The 19053-nt window shown below is 38.5% G+C and overlaps 3 protein-coding genes across 5 annotated transcripts; all 3 read left to right on the top strand.

The window, feature by feature from the left end:
• The first annotated feature begins 1340 nt into the window (after positions 1-1340).
• LOC131300945 (uncharacterized) lies at positions 1341-3182 on the top strand. Its single transcript, XM_058327012.1, has 3 exons — positions 1341-1847; positions 1950-2013; positions 2867-3182. The coding sequence occupies exons 1-3, from the start codon at positions 1542-1544 to the stop codon at positions 3034-3036; spliced, it is 540 nt and encodes a 179-aa protein (XP_058182995.1). The 5' UTR covers positions 1341-1541; the 3' UTR covers positions 3037-3182.
• Positions 3183-3734: 552 nt separating this feature from the next.
• On the top strand, positions 3735-11126 carry LOC131300930 (mini-chromosome maintenance complex-binding protein). Its single transcript, XM_058326988.1, has 14 exons — positions 3735-4460; positions 5735-5848; positions 5973-6080; positions 6382-6513; positions 6777-6821; positions 7470-7586; positions 7703-7864; positions 8713-8787; positions 8928-9041; positions 9253-9455; positions 9577-9712; positions 9964-10191; positions 10283-10350; positions 10677-11126. Exons 1-14 carry the CDS (start codon positions 4290-4292, stop codon positions 10789-10791), a joined length of 1788 nt encoding a protein of 595 aa, XP_058182971.1. The 5' UTR covers positions 3735-4289; the 3' UTR covers positions 10792-11126.
• A 320-nt stretch (positions 11127-11446) lies between these two features.
• On the top strand, positions 11447-17879 carry LOC131300934 (uncharacterized). Of its 3 annotated transcripts, XM_058326994.1 has the most exons (13): positions 11454-11703; positions 11808-11972; positions 12561-12659; positions 12760-12894; positions 13004-13072; positions 13138-13234; positions 13381-13483; positions 13666-13876; positions 14697-14810; positions 15795-15926; positions 16752-16832; positions 17101-17217; positions 17414-17879. In XM_058326994.1, the coding sequence occupies exons 1-13, from the start codon at positions 11605-11607 to the stop codon at positions 17495-17497; spliced, it is 1506 nt and encodes a 501-aa protein (XP_058182977.1). In that variant the 5' UTR covers positions 11454-11604; the 3' UTR covers positions 17498-17879. The 3 variants fall into 3 exon arrangements, with proteins under 3 accessions (XP_058182978.1, XP_058182977.1, XP_058182979.1); XM_058326995.1 differs by lacking the exon at positions 14697-14810 and having other exon boundaries at positions 11447-11703; XM_058326996.1 differs by lacking the exon at positions 11454-11703 and having other exon boundaries at positions 11832-11972; positions 12760-12902.
• Positions 17880-19053: the final 1174 nt, after the last annotated feature.

Genomic DNA, 19053 nt, shown 5'->3' with positions numbered 1-19053 from the left:
GAATATTAGAAACAGCAGATCAAAAAAAAAAAAAATGAATATTAGAATAGTAGTACAATTTCCTCACATTACCCTTCTTCGTTATTTTTCTTTCCTTTCCCTCACTTCCCACAAGTTCAAAAGCGAAGGTATTTCGGTGCAGGAAGGGCTAATATGTTGCCTTCCCTTGGAAAATTATTACTTGCTCGTGTGGTGTTTCGGTAGCCTTCTCTTTTTTCTTTTTTATTATCGGATTCCGATAGTCTTCTCCATTACACATTTGTATGTGCTTCACCACCAAATGATCTCCACACCAATGTACGGTGACAAAGGCCTTAGGAACACCACATCACGGCGGTAGGAGAACTGAATAATCACTCCTTCCCCTCGTGCAAAAAATTAAATCTCTATTATAAAACAGAAGAGTATTGGGACAAATTGTTGCAACGGCTTAGATTTGTTTGATCTAAGGATTGAGATGCATTTTTTCACATTTTATACAAGTATCCACATTTGCTCATCATTTACATAAATGCCATTTGTTATCTAAGAGGAAAAAAGAATCGAAATTCAGATTTCACAGCTCTCGCTCTCTCCCTCTCTCTCTCTCTCTCTGATACAAAAGAAGGGGGGAAAGCAATTCTCCTTACTTCCTTTCTACGAGACCTTTCCTCTCTTACTTGTTGATTGTCTTCGAGGAAGGGGTTCCCCCCTTGGACTGTCGAGCACTGGGATCGTCCACTGTCCACTCCTCCTCGACAGCCAAACCCCTCAAGAGAAATCAAATCGGGAGAGGTATTTTTTGTTGCCCATCATGTGTTTTGTTAAAATGCTCTCTTCTATTTTGTATACACTTCTTCCAAAATCTGGAGAGGTATTTTCTATTGCCTACCATGTGTTTGTTAAATACTCTTTTCTGTTTTGTAGAGCTGTAGTGACTTTGTGGGTTTTTTTTTTTCCCTTTTTGAACGACGTTCTGCATAATTTTGTGAATTGCTAATTTCTTCACTACACTATTTGTGTATTCACTTATTTCATATCAATAAAAAAAAAATCTTTGCCGTTCAAAAAAAAGAGGTTAATTCCAGCAATTTGTAGCTACCTAAAAATTGAAATAATGTTTTGAGTCATTATCAAAATTCAAAAGGTATTTCAATTCCAATTGGGATGAGTAGTGCCGTAGGCACGGACAAACACTAGTACTACTATATATATCAGAACGCTATTTTTCTCCACAGAATGGTTAGTTCAACTCTACCCACACAAAACTGGATATCAAAATCGCTCCCAAGCGGTTAAAAAAAAAAAAAATCGCTCCCAAGGCTTAAAAACAGCGTATGGTCAAATGCTCCTCTCGATTTCAATAGTCAAGCAACTGACCACGTCTTCTCCTACAAACCACCAGCTTTTCTGAGTGGCAAAATCATGCAATCTCGCGGATCAAAAAAAATAAAAAATAAAAATCATGCAATCTCTTCCTTTCTCTCTCTCTATTTCAAAATGTGCAGTAGATCCTGAGAATCTTGTTAGAGTAATACACAACATATAACAAGAAAACAAGAATGGGGCTTAGGGCTCTCCCTTTGTCACCCTCACAAAATGGGTTCTTTCCTAATTCTGGAATAACCCAATTAGGAGTAAACCAGAACCTGACCAAACATGGTGCAATTCAAAGAAGACCCAAATTCAGAAGGGTTTCAGCCAAATTGGAGAATGAAGAAGAAGAACCCAAGAAGGATAAGCAATCCTTGTTTGGGATGGTGACAGATGCCCTTGATTTTGCCCAAGCAAGGTCAGAGGAGGATGCCCAGCTTCTAGAGGAGGCTAGAGAAGCCACCAAGTCTGGAGAGAAAATGAGCAAGGAACAGGTAAAAATACCCATTACACATGGATTTGTAAACATGGGCGCCAGTATTCTCCTTTCTGCATATTTGATTCAAATTTCTAAACTGGGTACTCTCAATTTGCAGTATGGAGCTCTTAGGAGGAAGATTGGTGGGACATACAAGGATTTCTTTAAATCTTATATTGAAGGTAAATTCATATTCACTTGAGCAGATTTATTATAAGAATCGGATCCTCTCCGGTCCCTTAATTTTAACTGGATGAGACGGTGCAAATCTGGAATGGTTCGGATTTGCTCAGCGTCTCTTAACGGTTAGCGACAAATCCAAACTATTAATTATACCAATGTATGGTCCAGATTTGGATTATCCCGTCTTGTCCAAAACTTGGACCGGAGAGGATCCGAACGTTACATTTCGTTACCCAGTTTCCCATTCATTTTCGTGGGGTAGAATGGATAAGAGGAGTGGTCAGTGGACCAGAAAAGTTCTAGAGATTTTCCAGCTACTGAAGTTGAGAATTTTAGTTTTACCTTGTTGAAATCTAAACCCAAAATACAAGGTTGCTGCGACTCACTTTGCTGGTCATTTGTCCTAGGAATTTCCATTACCTTTTGTTTTCTTTCCATGAATTACTAGGAAATTTAGTAGTAGGAAGTAGAATCTTGCAGTACCTCCATTAAGGGTTGTGTTTGGATCATTTCATTTCTGGAGAAATTTACGGAACAAATGAAACTAATTATGCCAAACGGCCCAAACTTATCACTTGGTTTTATCGCTCTACAAATCCGTGATCGAAAACTCGTTTTCTCTTTTTGAGAATTGTGAAATGGTCTACGAGAGCTGTAATTGTAGCATGGTTTTTTTTAAAACACGATTACAATTCACAAGTTGAAAACATCTTTTTATTACTCCATCGATTGAGGATTACGCAAGTACTCTTTATTGTTGTTTGTTGACAATTCACAAATTAAAGTGTTCCATTGACAACCTTTTGCTCCCGCCTAATCATCAATCGGTTTCCTTCTTTCTCGTCTAATCAGTGGATGGACAATATGTTGAAGAAGGTTGGGTGGACAAAACATGCAAAATTTGCAAGAAAGATACCAGGGGTGAACCAAGGCAAGTGGACAAGATGGGCAGGTATGCTCATGTGGCTTGTTTGGAAAAGCCTGATTCCGGCAACTTCTTTACCAGACTCTTCTCCAGATGAAAGAGGAGAGCTCGCTCGACTGAAGAACATTGCAGCTTGTATGACTCCAGATTTCTACAAAGAGATCACAGATTTTCTGTTTTGAATTAATACACGATGTTGTGGACCTGTGGTCGTTTGGAATTGATGACAGTAATCATTTTTTACGTCGCAATCTCAATACCAAATGGTTTGCTTACGCGAGTTAAATCAAGTTACTTCAACCCACTGCTGTAACTCAAGCAGGTGCGAATGAGATTCTTATCAGATAGATAAGTTGAGCCATTTCCACCCGTTCTATGATGAACATTCTTATGGGTGGAGCACCATGCCAATGGAATTGGTGTTTTGAGATCACTGAATACATTAGTTTTGGGAGGGCATATCCACCTTTGACTCAATCTGGACCTAGGATGCTCCTCTCAGAAGCTTCCTGCCAAGCGGCCGATCTGGCCGTTCATCTCGGCACGGATGGCTCGAATCGAATATGAGCATATACAAATTTGAACCGTTCATTGCTAAATTGACCTGAGATGAGTTATGTTGTCAACATTCTATTTCTTCAAACCATCTAAATTGCTTAAACTACTGATGAGCCTGATTTATGAGATTGATTTTCGAGAACAAAATGTTTATGGAACATGATGAGGCTTTTTATAAAATCGCTTTCACAAAAAAAATAATTTCATTACTTCGGATAACTACATAACTAATATAATTTTTACTGTATTAGATACCTTCGTACATCAAAAAATAACTAAGAAAAGAGTACGGGGGAGAGAGATACCTTCTAATTAGAAGCTAACTATTTCACGCCTCTTTTCTCGAATTCACTCACATCAAAAAACCATGGTTACATGTAGCGACCGATTTGAATCCAAAATTTCACTCATTGGAAGCAGAGGAAATCATAAGAACAAAATAAGAGGAAAAGAAATAATTTTCACTGTGGTTTCCCTTTCTCCTCTTCAAATTATACATACTATCAAATGAGGGAGAGACTATTATTATTATTTTTTTAATTTCCTTTCCCTTCACATTTCCAAACTCCAAACAAAACATAAGATCTAGTCGTCATCGTGTAACCGGATCTAGAGTATCACCGCCCTAATCTGGCGGGAAAAACACCCTCCCTCTTGGCGGGAAAGGACACCTAAACCCTAATATAACCCTACTCGCCCATTTCCGCGGGGAAAATCCCAACGGCATAACCATTCCTCTTCTTCTCGCAGCGAAGCGAGGCACAGTGCCGGAGAAATCGAGTCGAGAGAACGATGGTAGGTATGCCGTACGATTTACTGGCTAACCCACTCGGAGCCGTGCGATTGACATTCCAGAAGGCGGTGGACTCCGGCCACTCCGGCGAGGCCACTCTCGACGGCAGAGACTGGGGCGCCGCCGATCTCTTCCGCCAGTTCCTTTTCAACGACGGCGGCCTCTCTCAGGTCCGATAGCTACTTTCTCCCACTTTATGCCTCATGTGCTTGTAGATTTCGATTGGCATGAAACGAATTATACTGTTTTTGTAGAATCCTAGGGTTTTATGTTGATATACATAATGTTGGGATATTGGCATGGATAGCTGTGATCTTGAGTTTTTCTTTTTTCTTTTTGTCTTTTTTTGAAGAGGATGGCTGTGATCTTGAGTGAAGCTGTTAAGATGAAGGCTAGGAATCAAGTACCTGCTAATCTGTTGCCTTTAGGTTGTATCCCATCCAGGGGCGGAGTCAAGATTGGGATTCAATGGGGTCAAAAATTTTAGTAGAAAAGGAGAAATATTTGTTTTACATAGTTAATCTTGAATATTTGCAATAAAAGATGAATTTGACTTACAGAAGAGATTCTTTTAACTTCACTAAATTGATGCATATACTTTGAAATGATAGTATAAACGTTTTTACCAATATATAAACACGGGTCCTATAAATACAAGCAATTTTTTGTAAAGGTGTGGAGAAAAGTTACGATTTTGAGTGTAATGAGACATAAAATTTTGCAGTTTGAAGAAGTTTGGGACAATATTATAAATTTTGTGGAGTTGTATTTGTGAAATTAATTTCAAAGTTATAGCGAAAATGAGAACTCGATAATCGAGTGGGATCAAGTGGCCCCACTTGCCCACGCATGGCTCCGCCACTGATCCCATCTGTTGGTTGAACCCAAATCACATAACGACTGCATGAGCATGAGCAAAGCAGGAGCAAGATCATGAAAGCACCTTTCAAAAATATTTCAAACTACTAAATTCTTGAGGATGAAGATGTAGAGCGAGAGAGTTGGACCGGAGATATGCGACCCAGGTTTGAACTTGTTCAAGAATCTTGTTCGGGAGTTTTACTAGGAAATTTTGTAGAGTTCGATATTTTTGTGTGTGTGTAAGTATTGCTTGGGTTAATCCTGGAATGTAAGACTATCAGAGGTAAGTGGGGTATGAGATTCGTTAGTAGTTTGCGAATGTGATACCAGGTTTGGATAGGTCATCAACAATTGATTTCTTATTCTCGTCCTTTTCAAAACTAGGAGAATCATACTGCTGTGATTACCTTGGGAGCTTGGATGCATCTGGATTCTGGAGCATTAGTAGTTTCTGATTCGTTGATACTATTTTTCTGACGGATTGCTTCCTTATGTAGTGCTCTAGAATGTTTATAACTGTTTTTGCTCGTTTTGAACTGAGTTGATGCGTTGGTTCTTGCTGAATAAATATGCAATAATGTAGGTGCCAATACTTAATGCTGCAAGTGTCAGGACAATTCCGCCCAACTCTCTAGTTCGGTTCAGGGGAATGATACAGGACATGCTGGGTAATGAATTCTATGTTGGTGCCTATAAGGTATTTGACCTATTTTTATCCAAGTTTTTTTTTTTTGAACATCCTCTTTTTATCCAAGTGAATCACCCCTTTCTATTCATCCATATACTTCGAGTCTCTAAATTTTCTCTCATGTCATTCAAAGGATGGAGGACGGTGGAGAACCAACAAATTCACGGATGTTTCTCAGGTTCCTATGGATTTGTCAAGTGACAAGCGGGTCTGGGAACGCCGCCTGCTGTATTGTGTTCCTGTGAGTTTTCGTATGCTTCAAATTTCTGGGCTTGCCCTTTTTGGTCTATGAATCTAGCACAGGCACTCCCTTTTTTTTTTCAAGTGTATGGGTATCAATATTTAAGTGTCAATAGTAAATGCTAGGGCATGCCAGGACTTGATGAGTAAAATTCTGCAGGGTTTACCCTGTTAGTTGGTTTATTATACTTTGAAGTTTCCCGAACTCTCTGTTGCCGTTGAATAGGAAATATTTTCATACTGTGTCCTTAAATTATCTTCATGATCAGATCATTAGGTTTGCTAACTTCTCTTATATTCAGGTCCCATGGTTGAATTCGTGGACTGAACCTTCTTCAGAAGTTCTGCTAAATAGATGTGCAAGTTCGACATCCCCACAAACGGAGAAGCGCCAAAGGGATGATGACGAAACCATCGACCACATGGATATGGAGGTACTTTCCTTTGCCCCTTATTTATTTTATGGCGATTTTCAAAGAAGCCTCAGTACAATCTGTCTTAAAAACATGGCATCGCATCCATGTGAAGTCGTTATCTTTGGAGGGTAAATAATTCAGGTAGGTTTATTGAGTGTCTTGTGTGCAAACCTCATTTTTTGCTATTGATGTTTTTTTCTCTGAAGTCTAGCATGTTTAGATTGCATGTCTAATGCCATATTCTTAAGTTAAATATTTGACATTTTTTTTTCTAATGACAGGTGTTGGATCATGCGTTCCAGGGTTCTCCGCCTGCAAAAAAGATGGTAAGCAGAAATGATTTCGTAGTGTCCTTAGTTGTTGTATTTGAGTTTCTACATTTGCTTTTCTGGGCTTGACAAGAATGACCTATTTTATTCTTATTTTATTTCAGTTCCGGAGAAAAATGTAAGATTTTGTGGTTATAACTCGAGTTAGTTTTTATTTTCTGGCGTAGCTTAGTAAGATTACAGAAGGTTCTAATCCACTTTTCAAACTGGATGAGAACAAAGAAATTCATGTGGCTGTACCTTGCAAGTTCCAACTTTTTTCCAAATGGATGAGCTCCTGTTATCCTTATGGCTAATAACCTCAGATGAAAAAGGCGTCACCTAGTTAGCTTGCCATATACTTTTAAAAAAACCATGCATGGAAAATCAAATTTGAGCGGGAGTAGCGACCGAGGCATGGGTCAAATAAAATGAGTTTTAAGAAGATAATCTGGTCATTTAGCTAAATTCTTTGAGCGTCTGCTATCGGGTTTTGCAATTATTGGTGTACATGAAAATGATTATAGTTGCAGACTTGCAGTTTTATTGCTCTGAGTCCTTCTCTGTCCCTGTTTCCTTCACAAGTCCAAGTAGCTTACAGTTTTAAGTTCACTTAAAAACTAATTTGCCCTTCAGTAACTTTATTTGTTTTTCTTTCTTTACCAGCGAGGTGGACATCCTTCCCTTTCTTCTTATTCACATGAGTGTATGGCTGAGGGAACTTGTTCTAGCACGAGTATGGTGCCTGATTTTGAAAGTAGTTCACTTCCTTGTCTTGTGAAGGTGAATGTGATCTATTCCTTGTTAAGTTGCACAAATACCATCCATACGAAGCATGCTTGGCTTGAGCATGCTTTACTAACATTGCCTCCTCCTCCTATGTCCATTCATCCATGCAGATATATGACTCTGCCGAAGATGACTTAAAGCTCAATGATATTTTTGAGTTCATTGGAGTCCTCACTTTTGATCCTGAGGCTACAGCAGCAGACAAGGGAGATTCTGATGAATTAGAAAATAGATTTTGCGAAGAAGAATCGGTTCATTTGCCTCCTAGCAAGGTTTTGGCTGTTCACAGATATATTCTTTGCTTTGTTACCTCAAACATAATTTCTATTTGGTTGAACCCACCAGAAATCTATATGCGAGTTCATTACACGGTTTGTTTATGTGATCATGAAAGGTTATGCTAATCGATTTAATGATCAACATAAACTCATAGAAATGTGACTGTAGCTTCCGATTGTGTACCCGCCGGAGAATAGCACTCAACTTTAAACCTGCTTTTGTTCATGTCTGATGATCCTGGTCTTAGAATTGTATGTTTGTCAAACCATAACTTGTAAAAGAAATGGTTTTAAGTTAAAACTGAGTATTGAATTGTTGTTGCATTTCATCTAAACCAGCCAATAGGTCTTCAATCTCTATCTCTTAAAGTTGGCTTCAAACTTCCACCATTAAGATCTACATTTTGTGGCCGATCTCTATTACCACTTCACAAAAATAGTATCTAGACTAGCTGAACTATGCATTAGTGATTTAAACTAAAATATAATAAACGTTGGTTAAGGATTGTGGTAAGGGACCACGTGCCAAGAAGATAATGAAATTTCTCTCGTCAGGTTCATGTGCCTATGATTTATCATTTAAGATTACTAATGTTTGTAAGATTGGAATCTTTGGTATGAATCCTTCTACATATACTTTGCATATTTATCTTCTCCCATGCACCTTCATCATTTGCATAATGGGAATTTTAGTCGTAGATTCATGTCCTACTGGGACTAAATTGTTTATGTATTTGCCATTCAATACTAAAACATTGCGTTTGGGCTGATATAGAATGCTTTTATTTATTTATTTATTTCATGAGCTGTATGAAGTACTTTGTTACCTGTTCTCTTTGCAGGTACCACGCCTCCATTGTCTTGAACATCGGAAGCTCGGAGTTCATGACTTTCTTTCCATTTCCCCCGTGGTGGAGGTAGTTGAAGTTAAACCACTCTCTTCATAAAAAAAAATGTTTGTAAATCTACCAAGTATTCTTATCTCTCTTTTTTTGTGTGCTTTTTTGCCTTATTTCACCACATTGTTCAACTAAAGTCATAAATTTTGTTTCTACAGCCAAAACCAAATCAAGTGAAAGAGTTAAGGGAAACTCTGCTGGGTCATCTTACAGCTATTCTTGGAAATGATGGGTTGGCAGCTGAGTTTATGTTGCTACATCTTTTGTCCAAGGTATATGCTTCCTTCACTGTTAGTGTCCTAAGTGTTTATGTCACGTGTTATGCGAAATCAAATATCCTTACCTTTTCTAGTTCCATCCTACTGTTTTTTATTGCAAAAAAAAGTATATGTATGTATGTGTATATCAAAACCTTTGGCAGCCTTATTTCCTTAGCCTTTGGCCTTCTTTTACAGAAATAAATGGCTAGTATCTTTATGGCAGGTGCATGCAAGGGTGGACACACTAGCTGTGGGGAAGCTTTCACTAAATCTTACTTGCTTTAACAAGGAAAATACATCCGTTTTTGGCAATAGTCTTAACCTAGCAGTCAAGAATCTTCTACCCATCACACATTCTATTCCTCTTTCTGTTGACTATCTTAATACTTCTACACTTGCCCCAAGAAAAGATTACGAAACAAACAGGTACTCAATATATTCTGTGTGCTGAACAACATGTGGATGTACATTATCTTGGATTCATTATCAGCCTACAATGTTTTATTATTTGTCATTTTCTTACATCTTCATATGCTTAATTCTCCAGATTGATGTCCGGAGTACTGCAGCTAGCTGAGGGCTCACACCTTACAATTGATGAGACCCACATACAAGCAGGGACTCTTACCTCTGTTGGGGTTGAGAACGCTAGATTGTTAAAGAACCTAATGGAATTGCAAAAAGTAATTTCCAATTCGACACTGAACTAATGTATCTGCATGATGCAGTTAAATCCTGTGATACAAGCTCTATAAGAAGTAGTATTATCTAGTTAATTTCAGGCGAACAGTCTCCCGTCTATGTGGTTTGATCCACTACAGGATCAATACCTTATGAGAGTATCCAGTTTTTGTTCTTTGTGAAATGGCTACATGATTGACTTTGGAGCTACCTGCTGGGACTAATATATGCTTTCTGCTTTTGTGTTTGCCAGGTGGAGTATGATTTTAAGTACTATAAAATGGAGATGACAACAGACGTCCAATTGCTAGTTCTTTCAGAGGGGAAGTCTAATATATTTCCAGCTGATATAGTCCTTCCTTTACGCCCATCTTCTGTGGGTTCCACTGAAATGTTGGATTCAGAAGCACTGAAAGCTTGGAGATGGTACTTGGCTAGTCTAAGATCATTGCCACATACAATTGAGCCACAAATGCAGAAGGTTATGATTTGACCAGCTCCGTAGATCACACGAGTTTTGTTATATGCTGCACCATACAATACCTTGTTGATTATGGGATGATGTGTTGCAGGTGGTAGAAGATGATATGGTTGCAGCTAGGCAAGCAAATCGCACCTTAGGCAGCCAAGATTTTAGCAGGTTTCAGAACTTTTTTTCTTAAATGCTGCATCATACAATGCCTTTTACAAAATACACCTTATTTGGTGGTGGTATTGAAACTCAGTTTTTTCAGAACTTTTTTCTGGCACTTATTATTAATACTGGGGAACAAATTTATTTTCATGCATAGTCTTTGAAAGTTAGAAAATTGGGTTTTGCTTTGTAAAATTCTAAGAAAGTTTCGAATGCCATTACACCAAGTAAACTTGTCTTCATAAAGAAAAACAGGTAGCAGAAACCAAAACCAATATAGGACTCCCCCCACCCCCCACTCTGTACTTCTAACCTGTTCAGCCTTGTTGCAGGTGGTTGACGATGGGCCGTTTGATGTCTGTGAGCTTTGGTGAAACTTGTCTGTCATTGGAACACTGGCAAATGGTCAAGGAACTTGAGAGGCTAAGAATGGAGAGGCTCCAGTGAAAGCATGTCATCACATGGCATGGAAGAACAAAAGGAGTTGTATATTAAGTGTACTGTAGTTTTTGTGCCTCTATAACGCCTTTCAACGAGAATTTAGGTTGCGGACTTTTAACCGACCGCTGGGTCATTCGAGGGTGCCATTTTGTTTTTATTGGATGTTATTGGTCTTTGCTGAGAAATGTGAGTGGCCCTGAAAAATGATACCGTAGCGGTTGTTGAATGTGTTTCTAAATTCCAGTTTTCCATGATCTTCACATCATAGGATTGGGAATGAGTACAAGATCATCATCTGTCCAATGTCTATCTTCTTATTTCAATGCAATTCTATTGTTATAGAATGATGCTCAGATTGGCACTTTACCTGAGAGAGCACTGGGCAGGAAATATTACGGATAGCTAAACAAACTTGTGCATGGCTAATTCCTTTTCTACAAATTCCGCATAAACTGACTTCCTAAACAATACATTAAAAAAGTTATTCCAAACAAAATAAACGTCTCAGATCATTTGGAACGCAACATGGGCCCGGCAAAGGCGATCGGTACCCACCCATCGTACCAATAACACTTGGTTAGAAATAATAATAACGGTGAAAACTAGGGGCTTTCTTAGAACTTCAGAAAAGTACAAGGGGTACTACGAAATAAATATGGCAAAAGGAGTTCTCTGAAGAAGAAGAAGAAGAAGAAGGAAAACGCTCTTCTTGTCTGGTAAAGTCGTTGACCTCCAAGTCCCTTCTCCTCTCTGATCGGCTCATTTCTCAGAGAGAGAGAGAGAGAAGAAGAAGAAGAAGAAGAAGAAGAAGAAGAAACGATGAGCAATTCGCGCATAGGATCGATCCTATCGATGTTCGTAACCGTTCATCCTCACGAGACCTCCGCATTGATCTACTCCTCCTCCTGTTTCTTCTTCGTAAGCTCTCTAAGCTCAATTCGCTCCATTTTTTCCGATTCTTAATAATATTTGTTTTTTCGACTTGTAATTACGAATAGTAATCTTCAATTTTGGATTTGCAGATTTTAAGTGCTTATTTTGTAGTGCTTCCTTTACGCGATGAAGGCGCGATATCTTTGGGATTAGGTAACCTTCCGGAACTTTTCGTTGGATCCTTGGCCCTCACACTGGTTGCTGCGCCTGTCTCCACACTCATCTTTTCGTTGCCTAATCTTTCCAAAGGGAAGGTGAGGATCATCAACACTCATCCTATAATAGCATTGTAGAGCTAATTTCTCTCATTGAATTGAGATCACAGAATTTCGCTATTTAAAGTGCAGGGATAGCTTTGTAGCAAGTGCTTTAAAAAAAAGATTTGTATCAAGGTTTTAAATAAACACGCAAAGGTCGCCGTGTAACGGAATTGGGAGAATCGAATGATAAGTTAAAAAAAAAATTGGAAAAAAATCTAAAAGATATATAAAGTGCCTAAATCACCCTTAACTGTCGAGAATCAGCTGCAACAGCCCTGATGCAGTCTGTGAATCAGAAATATACCAACGCATAACAAGAACCGGCAATGCATGCGATTTTTTATCTCACTGCGACTGTTATCTCGGGGTATTACAGTATCGGAATGCTCAAGAACCGTATAGGTTATGTAATGGTCGATATGATGTAAACCTTCCAACGGAACACTTTGCCCCCATGAATATTAGATGTGCAAAACATAGGAATTCTAAGACTAAAATTAGATACTCCATAAAGTGTCGCGGTGCAGTTTGTCTTGCTTTTTGTGGCATCTTGTAACCGTTTTTTTTTTTTTGGAATTTCAGGCCTTGGTCTTGATACACAGGTTTTTTAGCGTGTCTCTCGTTGTATTTTTCGCGCTATGGTATTCTTCTTCACCTGGATATTCACTTCCCAATTTGAAGGTACGGCAAGAATTCCATGACAAGGATGTGTTAGTATGTATCACTAGCAATTTATTCTGCTTCTCCTGGTATTTGTCACTAATCATTTTACCACTTCTAGGGTTTGATTTCCACGTCCTCTACTATAGAAGAAGAGCTAAAGGTGGAGGTTACTCAAGCCAGTCCACTGTCTTCCGTAGATTGGATGGACAATGGATGGTTTTATGTCTCCGTCAGGATTGGCTTGTTTCTCTGGGTATGCTGGTATTTATCCTTTGTGCTGACCTACTTGTGATTAGTTTTGCTTTCATTTACTGTTTTATATTTTGAAGTTTAGCCACTGTAGAAAATTCTTGCCTTTTCAGGTGGCTTTACTGAATCTTATTACTATCTCTTCAACTTGGGCTAGAGTAATTGATGTGATGGACAGTGAGGTCTGTAAGCAACCGTCTATTTTGAGTTACTTTTTGTGTATAATTTACCTGTGTTTTCTATCCAGTCAGGTTCAAGATTGTTTGGGTTTGTTGGTGCTGGTGCTACACTTGGCCAGCTCTTTGGTTCACTGTTTGCAACAGGAATGGCTTGGATGGGACCATGTATGCATGCTTTCTTTCATCTTTTCGTACTCGGAAGTCCATAAACATTCTTTTGTTTCCTTATTTCTATTATGAGTACATTTAATTTAATATATGTGTTTTGCTTTAAAACTACCTCCAACTTTGGGTTGGATTCATTTTGTCAGATTTACTCCTAGTCGCTGCTTTGTTGATGGAACTTGCTGCACAGTCATCAAAACGGATTAATAAGGATACTTCCCATCTCTCTGTGAAACTGTCTCCCATCCTGTAAAGTTCATTTGTTATTTCCCTAATGTTTTCCTTCCGTTGCTGACTTTTGGATTCCATTTAGTAGCCGTGCCTGTCTCGTTAGGGAAAACTGGAAGCTCAAAATTGGGTTGATTTATTTCGTACCAATTTATATTTTTTTGGCTTCCTTTATTTATTGACATTTCTCTTATGGCTCTTAGGAAATCTGATCTTGATCAATGTAATGAGGCTGACAAACAAGTTGAACCCGCTCCTAGAGGATCTTCCCATAAACTATCCACTTCTGTGGCGAAGCCTCAGCTTTGGGCTATGTTAGATGGAATTCGGCTTATTTTGTCCTCCACGTATTTGCTATACGTGTCATTATTTCTGTGGCTGAGTGCCGTTGTCTCTTCATTCTTTTATTTTCAGGTAAGAATAGGTTTGTTTTCAAAATAAATTCCCCTTGTGATGAAATTTGTTAAAGTTTATGAAGCAGCTTCTCGATTTATATTGTTTAACTTGACTGGGTCACAGAAAGATCACTTCTTGTCTTTAATTTCATTAAACGGAAAAAAAAAATTGTTAGTAATCATTTAAAATTCATTTGCAATTGTTGTTTCCTTTTTAAGTTTGATCTTAAAGAACATGCTCAGGATTCTAATGTAATCTATTGACTTGCTATTGCCGGCAGTTACAGAGATCCGGAACAATAGTCTATGATAGGTTCTGAAAAACGTTAAGTAGGGAGTTATGCATACCCTTGCCCCAATGGGCCTTCCGTCAGGGTTTAGTTTTCCCAGTGTAAGTTACAAAATCATTAATGGAATCTGCTGACTGGAAGTTATGAAGTTTTGATAGCTTCATTTTACCTTTGATTAACTACCACTCCATCAAATTGAAATTATACTCATTCCAGCACTTCTTCTCTGTCACCATGTGTACCTTAATCCCCATCACCTCCAGTCTTCTCCCTCTCTCTACGCACTTGACCAATCACTTATTGCCCTTTACTGGCATCTTTCCACTTCTTTCTGTAAGCATTTCGTGTACCAGGTATACGTATTTAAGTACCTTGCAGAGCGAGTATTGTACCCAATACAGAACGTGGTCTTAGGAGGACCAATGCTTCATAGGCATTCTTATTGGAGACCAGTAAATTTTTTGTTTGGCCTCTATTTAAAGTCTGATTTTGTATTGGTACTGTTCTTTCTGTTTTCTTCTGACTTAATTGTAACCCCTTAAACTGCAGAAAGTAACTGTGATTGCTATGACTGTTGCAAGCCCAGTTGGTCGGAGAAAGTTGTTCGCCCAGATAAATAGTTTTATTGCTATTTTTATCCTTGCTGGACAACTTAGTTTAACGGTATACTTTACTGTTGATTTTAGTTAGTGGCTAATTATTTCAAATTGTCTGCTTTGAGGTGATATCTAGGCGCTACCTGAAAAAAGGACACTTTGTGTGAATTTTTGCTGGGATATGATATCTAGTTGCTACCAGAAGAGCATGAACACTTCTCTCTCATTGTTTTAGTTTATTCATTCCTAGGGCGTGCATTGTTGAGTTAGTTGCATGTTTTGAAACCCTACACTATTGAAGCCACACACAACAAATCTCCACCTTGGCTTCAATTTAATGAAGGGGCCCATTGGGTCAGTTGGACCTGTGCGTTGCTCTATAAATATGTGTGTTCAGCAGTCTCTAGGGTTTTAGAGAAAGAAGCTTGTTTTGGTGAGAGAAACCTAGAGAGATAGAGAGACACAGTAGAGAGGAGATTGGAGCTTATAATCCTTATTGATTATAGTGGATTGATTCGTCCCTTCCCCCCGTGGACAGCCTGTGTATCGAACCACACAAATCTCTTGTGTTCTTGTGTGCTTGGTTTATTGCTTTCCTGGCGTTCTTCATCTTATTGTTGTGTCTTTTGCTTATCGCACAACAAATAGTTGTTTCATCTATACACGAGGAAAGAGCGAGGCAAGTCCTGAGCTGGAAATTCTTGTAGAAATCCATCATTAATGACGTTGAACTTGCTCTGATTACTTGCAACTGACTTGGAGATAAAACTAGAATAAATTGTTGGATTGCCACAATGATAGTGCAATGCTACATTTACTGCTCTGTTGCGATGTACAAAACTCTTACCGATGGATCTTCAGTCAATTTAGCTTTATCTTCTTTGGAAACCCTAGATCATCATTCACCAGACAACGGTTCCATGCTTTATCCAGCATCATTCTATTCTTCATGGACAAGTGTTTCGGTTTCTTCATTTTTCTTTAGTGGGAAAATCCGGTATTAGCTTTTTTTCAGCAGTCTCTTAAGTTTCATTTGCTTCTTTGATTACAGGGGCACATACTTACTGTTGCTGGAATTACTTTAGCCTTATGCGCTGCTCCATTTGTCGCTTTTGCAAATTTGGTTGCTATAGCTGTGAGGCCAACATGGATTGCAGTTGCTGTTTCTGAGACCCTACGAAAGGTTTGTTTTGTACAAGAGCTTGCTTACTAACACATACTAGGCAAAGGTTTGAATACAATGTATGAACCAGAATACCAGTCTCTATGAGCAAAAAAAAGGTGAAAAATAACATCAAAACATATATGGATAAGCATGTTTGCTTGTGTCCTTGGTTACAAAAGTAGGAACCGTAAGTCGATCTATCTTCTAAAGGGGTTAGCTTAAGTTGTGCTTGTCACTCCTTTGTAGTTATAAAAAATCATCTATGATAGAAGAGACATTACAACTCCTACAAATATCTTTCTCAACGAATATGGATGAATAACTTACGGCATGGTGATTGTAAATAGGCGGAGCCCTAAAAGCTTATTTGGTTTGCATTTTGCATGAGATGGAATAGATTTTTTAACTCTTTCAAACTTCTGACTTTAGGTTATACTACATGTCTCATGTTCCAACTCCAGCATGTACAGATCCTCTATTCTGTTATGGAGTCCAATGTGACAATGTATCCAAGGATTTCCAACGAAAAATCAAACTGTAATCAAGATTTAAGCTTATATTTTCTTATAAATTAGGAGTAGATAATAAGGCTGTGTATTCATTAACATAGACTTCTTAGACTTTAGATGATAATTAGTAGTTAATCAAAGTGGTAAAGGATTTTTTAAAATCTCAAGGGTGGTGGTGATCACCCCTACTTGCGATCCACTAGGTCACTTCTTGGTGCTTTTTCTCTTTATTTGTTTGTAGAAGTAAACCAAGGGTGTTTAAGGCAATGCGACTGAATCAAAGGTCATTTGTTACAAAAAGTTATTAAAGTTAACGTTATACTTAATTTTGCAGGTGGTTACTTACGTTGTAACCAGACCTGGGAGGGAGCTTCTTTTCACAGTTGTCACACAGGAGGAGAAATACAAAGCGAAGGTATGAACTGTTTTTGTTGACTAGATTTAAACTTATACTGTTGGAAGTAACTCGGAAGTTGTGGATTGTTAGTATTGCCTGAAATGGTCTGTCCTACGATTCCTCCCGCTTCTTGGAAGTAGCACGGTCTTATCAGAGCCCAACGGAAGAAAAAAGATATTTTTTATGGTGTGATCGGCACTTATTTTCCGGTTAATTTCGCAGCATTGTCACCACACTGAAATGCCATATGCATCAAGCATGGCTTACCAAACACAAAATACTGCAGGTATGCATAGATGTAATTGTTCAAAGGCTTGGGGATGCTACAGCAGCAGGACTCTACAAGCTCCTTCTCAGCACTTTGAATGGGAAGACAACAACTGTTTCTCTATATGCCTTACCTGTATGTTTACGTTACCGTTGTTTTATTTTGTTGTTTACAATCAACAGCTTTGGTTACCATTATGTTGCTATATGCCTCCTCTGAATGGTTTTTAACTTTTTCATCGTGAGGGTGGGGAAGCCAGCGGTTGGTTGTGCGTTTTGACTTCTGACCAAGAATTTTAAAACTCTCTCTCTCACTTTTGGTTTCATACCAGGTCTGCTTATTGTGGATATTCACAGCATTCCATTTAGGGCGCCGCCAGACAGAACTTGCGAAACTCCATACTGTCTCCACCTGAATGGTTCTAGGAGGTCATTTTGTATACATCTGATGTAGAGTATATACGCCCTAGATTTCCATTTTTTGTGTCATTGTAACAGGGAACTGATTTCATGGCATGGCATGGCATGTTCATTGATTTTAGTGGGTGGAGGAGCAAATTTTCATTGCAGCTCCGTCTCGTTTTTCATGGATGTATCATTTTGCTGAGAAATCTGTCGTACACCTCTGCACTAAGGAAAGTTTCGTTTTTTTTTTTTTTTGGTGTTGAGTGTGAATGTTACAAACACTTTTGTCGCAGTTATACTCCCATGAAAGGTATGAGAGTTCGTTGTAATGTTGCTAACATTGTGTTTCTGAAGACTCATTTAAAGACTTGAAATGCTGCTTCCGCCCTCGTTCGTGAAGAACTCATCCTTAACTTGAGTTGATGAGAAAATCCTTGCAAATTGGAAAAGTCCAAAGAGAATCCATCAGCAGACAAATTTGCGACATATGTATTTCAAAGTACAAAAAAAATCCCTCAGAAGTGGAAACGGGGGTAAAACATACCAGAAACGTATATGGATGTGATCTACGTGTGGATGTGTATGTGTATGTAATTGGGACTCCCATAATTGGGTGGTGGAATTGATCCCTCAAAATTAGTCGAGGTGCACGTAAGCTGGTCCGGACGCCTAAGTTATCAAAAAAGGTGTGGATGTGTGTGTACATGTAACAGAGAAAGAACCGACTCTCTTGTTTCTTCACGAGGGTATTGGATTTGAAAAGATTCATTGCTTAGGGAGCATCTACAGCTGTTGTCTTAGTTGACCCAAATATGCTGCAAGGCACTTGTCAAAAAGTGTGAAACCAAACTTTTCTGAGGCTTGGAAACTTTAGGGTGAAGGGTAGAAAAAAACGAAATTGAGGAACTTGAGTAGCCAATTATCCCACGTCATTCGGTGGAAGTCAAACACTTTGAAACATGACAAGGTTGATGTTGCTTGTGCTAGCTTCGGAGGTTCTTGTTCAAATTTCAAAGGTTAGGTGAGCTCGAGTCGAGTACAAATAATCGAGCTTGAATTCAAGATTGTTGGTGTTGATGTCTGAGCTTGCCTCGAGCTCAAATTCGAACACTCTAAGAAAAATTGAACAAAGTAGACCAAATTAATGAGCGTATTCGTAAAATACTAGTACTAGAATTTTGCAAATCTTTTTTTTGTGTTCGTGAGACTATTCTAGTCGAACTTCGATTAAGTTAAGCTTTGCTCGATTACTAATTTATTAACTTAATGGGTCAAGCTCAAACGAATTCTTGCCAGAACTAAACTTGAGTTGCTCGCAAACGATCCAATTCATTGCAACCCTAGATTAAACCCACATTCTTTTTCTTTTTCTTTTTTTTGGTCAATTAAGAGATCATTTTACATTAGATATGAAGTACGGATTATAAACCCGGGACACTACATCAATTGTGAGAGTCCACAAGATAAACAAGCCCAACAACTCAACCAATACAAGAAATAAGCCCATTATAGAGTATAAACTAAGAAAGAAAGGAAAAATCCTGTAAGGAAAAAACATCAACGCGTA

This window comes from Rhododendron vialii, chromosome 9a (genome assembly GCF_030253575.1).
Source record: "Rhododendron vialii isolate Sample 1 chromosome 9a, ASM3025357v1".
NCBI classification, from domain to species: Eukaryota; Viridiplantae; Streptophyta; class Magnoliopsida; order Ericales; family Ericaceae; genus Rhododendron; species Rhododendron vialii.
Note: the sequence above shows the minus strand (reverse complement) of the source record. Positions and strands in the feature narration are given on the sequence as shown.

Bases quoted from the DNA above. Each gene is read 5' to 3' on its own strand.
- LOC131300930 (XM_058326988.1), top strand. From the start codon at position 4,290: ATGGTAGGTATGCCGTACGATTTACTGGCTAACCCACTCGGAGCCGTG. The intron at 6,081-6,381 runs GTGAGTTTTCGT...TCTTATATTCAG, and splicing joins GCCTGCTGTATTGTGTTCCT to GTCCCATGGTTGAATTCGTG. The intron at 9,042-9,252 runs GTATATGCTTCC...TCTTTATGGCAG, and splicing joins TGCTACATCTTTTGTCCAAG to GTGCATGCAAGGGTGGACAC.
- LOC131300934 (XM_058326994.1), top strand. From the start codon at position 11,605: ATGAGCAATTCGCGCATAGGATCGATCCTATCGATGTTCGTAACCGTT. The intron at 12,895-13,003 runs GTATGCTGGTAT...TTGCCTTTTCAG, and splicing joins GGATTGGCTTGTTTCTCTGG to GTGGCTTTACTGAATCTTAT. The intron at 13,073-13,137 runs GTCTGTAAGCAA...TTTTCTATCCAG, and splicing joins TTGATGTGATGGACAGTGAG to TCAGGTTCAAGATTGTTTGG.
- LOC131300945 (XM_058327012.1), top strand. From the start codon at position 1,542: ATGGGGCTTAGGGCTCTCCCTTTGTCACCCTCACAAAATGGGTTCTTT. The intron at 1,848-1,949 runs GTAAAAATACCC...CTCAATTTGCAG, and splicing joins AGAAAATGAGCAAGGAACAG to TATGGAGCTCTTAGGAGGAA. The intron at 2,014-2,866 runs GTAAATTCATAT...TCGTCTAATCAG, and splicing joins CTTTAAATCTTATATTGAAG to TGGATGGACAATATGTTGAA.